Here is a 5,484-nt window from a genome sequence, read left to right as displayed (position 1 = left end):
CAACCCACATACTCAGCACTGCTGCTCATCCCCTAAATGCATGTTCCTTACAAATGTGGTACCATTTAAAACTGGAAATAAACAGGCTTTCCAACGGTATAAGATGTATTGCCAAGAAGCATTGTTACAACAAAGAAATAATCTACCAAACACAGATTTCCTTACTTTTTGTGCTATGATTAGTTACTCTGGGCTCATTGTAGTGCCTAAACTTTACACACGCCCCCAAACTTGAAGACGCGGAAGTCATAAAGTCTCGCGGGTACGTAATTTATTCAGAGAAAAATGAACAACAAAAAGAAATAATACACCTAAGATGCGGGCTCCTCTAAGACGCTTTTGAAGTTGTTCTAATTATAACTAAAATTACCTAACATAGTAACATTGATGACTGTTCCTGAGGTTTTGATTGGAAATGGGTCTTTAACTTCACAACAACCTACAATGGTTTGTTTTTGTAAACAAAGGCTTTCTCGTCAAATGACAAGCCAACATGTAATTATGTTGCCATATCGGTGTTTTGGTAACGTTCAAGGTAGGTTAGCCAAAGGTGTACCTGTTTCAAGTCGCATTCGAACACATGTAAGCTGCTCTTGTACTTCCTGTAATTTCCTTTTCAGTGCCTCTTTTTCGTTTTGATTTCGGGAAATCTCAAGGCGCAATACCGTGTAACTGTCGTCAAAAAGTTTGATTATTTCTGAAATAGCTGCCTTTGCTAAGAGCTCCATTATAGAAGCCAACTGCGTCTGTAAATTGCTAACGCTAACGTTAGTCATTTTATATGCTGGGTACTGTCCAAAATAGCCACAAAGTCACACCACAAAACTCAATGATATTTAACGAATAATTCCCCCTAAAAGAAAATAAATTGTGCCAGTGATCATGAACAGTAAAACATCCTTTTAACATCACATTGACCGGAATCTGCAAGATACCCTGCTGACGCATGAGACTCGACCGCCATCTACAGGATGGGCGGATAATTAAAGAATCAAAGTAATTTCTCATTGTCAAGATGAGTTGCAATGTTACGTCTTGACACATTTATTTGGAGAAAACATAATTGTGGATTAACCTTGAAGTATTCTTTCTACTTTTGTGGTAGGACTCTCAGCTGTTCGCTGTTGTTTTGTAATGAGGAAGTATTTCCTCTTGGATTTGTCAAAACAAAATTGTGACTTGTTTTAGTTTCTCCAACTGCTGGAGTTTTCTTCATACTTCAGACATATGAATACAACTGATGGAGGTGGGGTCCACAGCACTCTTACATTCATATTAAACAAGACTTCTACATATATTAAACACTAATTATCATCACACAACACTATTAATACACACATATGAAACACTTATATTCATCACACAACACTATTAGTACATACATATTAAACACTAATACTTATATTAAATGCTAATTATCCTCACACAACACTAGTAATACATAGATATTAAACATTCATATTAATATTAAACACTAATACTCATCACACAACACTATTAATACATACATATTAAACACTAATACTCATATTAAACATTAGTATTCATACGTAAAACTAGTACTCATTACACAGCACTATTTGTACGTTCTGTATTAAAAATGAATTCTCACATTCAAGGGATCACCTGATTCTGTGCAAAGCTGTGGAGCTCTGGCCGCAGTCACACTCTCACAGCACACACACACACACACACACACACACACACACACAAAGCTGTGGAGCCCTGGCCTGACTATGCTGTCATCATAAATCCCTGCCGCAATCACACTCTCAAAGCACACACACACACTCTTAAAGCACACACACACACACACACACACAAAGACAGACACACACACACACACACTCTCAAAGCACACACACACACACACACACAAAGACACACACACACACACACAAAGACACACACACACACACTCTAAAAGCACAGACACACACACACACACACTCTAAAAGCACAGACACACACATACACACACACACTCTAAAAGCACACACACACACACACGCACACACACACACACACACAAAAACACACACACACACACACACAAAAAACACACACACACACACACACACACAAAAACACTCTCTAAAAGCATATCTCCATCCCTCCAGGATCTTGCCAGTAATAAGTGGCCTAGAGTAACAAAATTTGCAGCAGAAATAATCAAGTGTGAGATCTCATTTTCATTCACTTGTAGTTATGACAGCTTTATAAATGTATTGTTCCTATTGAGTAGGACGCTTGAATTAGTTCTTGGCATTTAAAAAAATAAATAGGATATTACGCGTCCTGTCTGTTGTCCTGTTGGTTTACTCACTGCCTGAGAAGACACTTTAATCAAGTTGGGTGACTAAGAGAAATACATGTTTTATTTCAGTATTAAAAAATACAAACAGATTTCACTGAGAAGACCTGAGTCAGTGGTGCACCTTCCCAAAACAGCAGTTACACTCCTATGGCACTCATGATGACACAAGTGTGTGTGTGTGTGTGTGTGTATGAGGAGACGTATAGCCGTGTGTGTGTGTGAGGAGACGTGTAGGTGTGTGTGTGTGTGTGTGTATGAGGAGACGTGTAGCTGTGTGTGTGTGTGTGAGGAGACGTGTAGGTGTGTGTGTGTGTGTGTATGAGGAGACGTGTAGCTGTGTGTGTGTGTGTGAGGAGACGTGTAGGTGTGTGTGTGTGTTTGGTTGTGTAGATATAATCCTTTGGCAATCATGAGGACACAATCTGTGTGTGATTGTGTGTGTGGAGACGTGTAGGTGTGTGTGTGTGTGTGTGTGTGTGTGTGTACAGTAATATTCCTATGGCATTCATGAGGACACAAGTGTGTGTGTGTGTGTGAACATGTGTAGGTGTGTGTGTGTGTGGATGTGTGTGTGTAGATGTGTAGGGGTGTGTGTGTGTGTGTGCAGTAATATTCCTATGGCATTCATGAGGGCACAGTGTGTGTGTGTGTGTGTGTGTGTGTGTGTGTGTGGACATGTGTAGGGGTGTGTGTGTGTGTGTGCAGTAATATTTCTATGGCATTCATGGGGACACAATTATCAGCAGATTAAGACTATACATGCAGGGAATAAATAACAACGAACAGCTGCTGCTAAAAACTGTTTCAACAAAACTTTTACATTCAGAATGTTTATTCATTTCATTCCTTTATCCAAATATGACTTATGACAAAAGACCAAACACTACAAAGGCACTAAAAAACACACCCTCATCAATGAGTACAACATTTCAAAACCTTTGATAAGAAGAACCCCTTTTAGTTCCGTTTTTGACACTCTGACATTGATTTTTAAAACTCCTTGGTTCGTTGAGGTCCGTGCGTGTCCTGTGGCAGCTGCTACTGTGGATGATGCTGCTGCTGCTGCTGCTGGGCCTGGAGCCTGGCACCCTGCTCCCTGAAGTGAGAGTGCATGTGTCTCTTCAGGTGGTGCATGAGGGTGTAGTCCTTGCCGCACTCTGAGCAGCTGTACGGCCGCAGGCCGCTGTGGAGCCTCTCGTGCGTCTTCAGGCTGCTCTTCAGCGTGAAGTGCATGCCACAGATCCCGCATGCGTACGGTCGCTCGCCTGTATGCGTCCGCATGTGCTTGACGAGTTCCGAGGGCGCCTGCAGCTGCTTGTTGCACACTTGGCATATGATGGGCTTCTTCCCTGTGCGCCTCCCCTGAGGCGGTGCAACGTATATATTGGTCCCCAGGAAAGCGCTGTCTGCCTCTGCACTGGTTCCAGGCAGCGGGGGTGGGGTGTGGGACGTGTCCCGAGGAGCATGGAGCTCGGGGCTGATGGGGTTGGAGTGGAAGTAGTCGATGGCCAGCTCGAACCTGGGCAGGAGTGGTGGGAAGCTGTCGTCCATGTCGCCTTCCTCTTCAGGGATGAGGTTCCAGTGTTGGTCCCCTGCACAACTCTGGGTCAGCTCCTCCTCCTGCTGCTCCACCTTCAGCCTGAGCGGACCAAACTCCACAGGCTCCTGCGGGTGGAGGGGGAAACTGTGAGGCCTCTGGTGGTGGATTGGGTCTGAGGTTGTGTGTGTGTTTCTTTGGTGTCTTTGAATTGTGTGTGTGTGTGTGAAAGTTGTATTTTTGAAATTAGTGTTTATGCAAGGTCTGTGTCTATATGACGTGTGTGTGTGTGTGTGTGTGTGTGTGTGTGTGTGTGTGTGTGTCTGTGCAAAGACCTTTCCTCACCTGAGAGAGCTGCTGGCTGACTCTGGAGTTCCCAGCAACAGTGATGTCATACCTCACAGACTCTGCAACAGCATTTCAACAGCTTCAACACTTTAGATCAAAAACAAGATCCTCCAAAGGGATCATCAGTTTGACATTTAAAGATTTCGATCATACGATCTTATGTTTTACTTCAATTCAACGTTAATTTTTTTATGTAAAGATTCATTTATGGGCTTTTTAGCCTTTATTTGGATAGGACAGTTAAGTATTTTGGACAGGAAGTGAGGAGGAGTGAAGAGGTGGGGAGAGGATCGAGAATCGACAGGAGGCCGGAATCAAACCTGTGTCTGCACGGACGAACCTGTAGCCCGTAAAATGCTTATTGGCTCACGCCACAGTGCCCACCAAATATGGATACGTTTAATCAATGAATGTGTGTTCATTGTTTCTAGATGTGTGTGTGTTTGTATGTGTGTGTGTATCTACCTGGTTCTTGGTTCCAAAGATCATCTTCTTGTCTCTCTTCTTTGATGCGCACGAGGCATGGTTCCTCTCTGAAAGACTGCTGGAAGAGAGCAGGGATCTATAATTAACACTATTGCCTCCACAGCCATCACTGGACTAAACCATGGACCTTACACACTTTTACAGACCTGGTGCTCACTGGTGAGCTGCTGTTCGGTGCAGATTCCCTCTGTCACTGCCTCTCCGCCTCTGAATGAACTTGTCCAGTCCTCGTGATTTGTGTGGGGAGGGCAGTGGGAAGGGGGTAGGCCTAAAAGACACATAATGTGAATTCTTACAAGGCTACTACTAATAAATCTGGATTGCCAGACCCAGGCTTCTTTCTTAATAGTAACTCCGACTCCAGCTAACTCTTGTGCCTCAACTTTACACACGCCCACAAACTTGAAGACACGGAAGTCATGAAGTCACAACAAATAAACAATTCGCCTAGGCTGCGGGCTCCTCTGAACTGTCTTGACGTTCCGCTAATTATTTCCCTAACATAATAACATTGATGACTGTTCCTGAGGTTTTGTTTGGGAATCATTAACTTTACAGGAGCCTACAATGGTTTGCTATTGTAACCAAAGGTTTTGTCGTCAAATGACAAGCCAACATGTAACTGTGTTTGCACATCGGTGTGTTTAGTACGTTAAAGGTAGCTTAGCAAAAGGTGTACCTGTTTCAAGTCGCATTCGAACACATGTGAGCTGCTCTTGTACTTCCTGTAATTTCTTTTTCAGTGCCTCTTTTTCGTTTTGATTTTGGGAAATCTCAAGGCGCATTACCGTGTAAC

At 43.1% G+C, this 5,484-nt stretch overlaps 1 protein-coding gene across 2 annotated transcripts; it reads right to left on the bottom strand.

The window, feature by feature from the left end:
• Positions 1 to 3,204: 3,204 nt before the first annotated feature.
• Positions 3,205 to 5,484, bottom strand: LOC308376063 (uncharacterized protein). 2 transcript variants are annotated; one of them, XM_080852316.1, is made up of 5 exons: positions 5,368 to 5,484; positions 4,835 to 4,956; positions 4,668 to 4,746; positions 4,200 to 4,261; positions 3,205 to 3,982 (listed from the first exon to the last, which is right to left on the bottom strand). In XM_080852316.1, the coding sequence occupies exons 1-5, from the start codon at positions 5,471 to 5,473 to the stop codon at positions 3,356 to 3,358; spliced, it is 996 nt and encodes a 331-aa protein (XP_080708442.1). In that variant the 5' UTR covers positions 5,474 to 5,484; the 3' UTR covers positions 3,205 to 3,355. The 2 variants fall into 2 exon arrangements, with proteins under 2 accessions (XP_080708442.1, XP_080708443.1); XM_080852317.1 differs by having other exon boundaries at positions 4,668 to 4,743.

Source organism: Sprattus sprattus (genome assembly GCF_963457725.1).
Source record: "Sprattus sprattus genome assembly, chromosome: 15".
In the NCBI taxonomy this organism is placed as follows: Eukaryota; Metazoa; Chordata; class Actinopteri; order Clupeiformes; family Clupeidae; genus Sprattus; species Sprattus sprattus.
The sequence above is the reverse complement of the archived record's forward strand: the minus strand, read 5'-3'. Positions and strand labels throughout refer to the sequence as shown.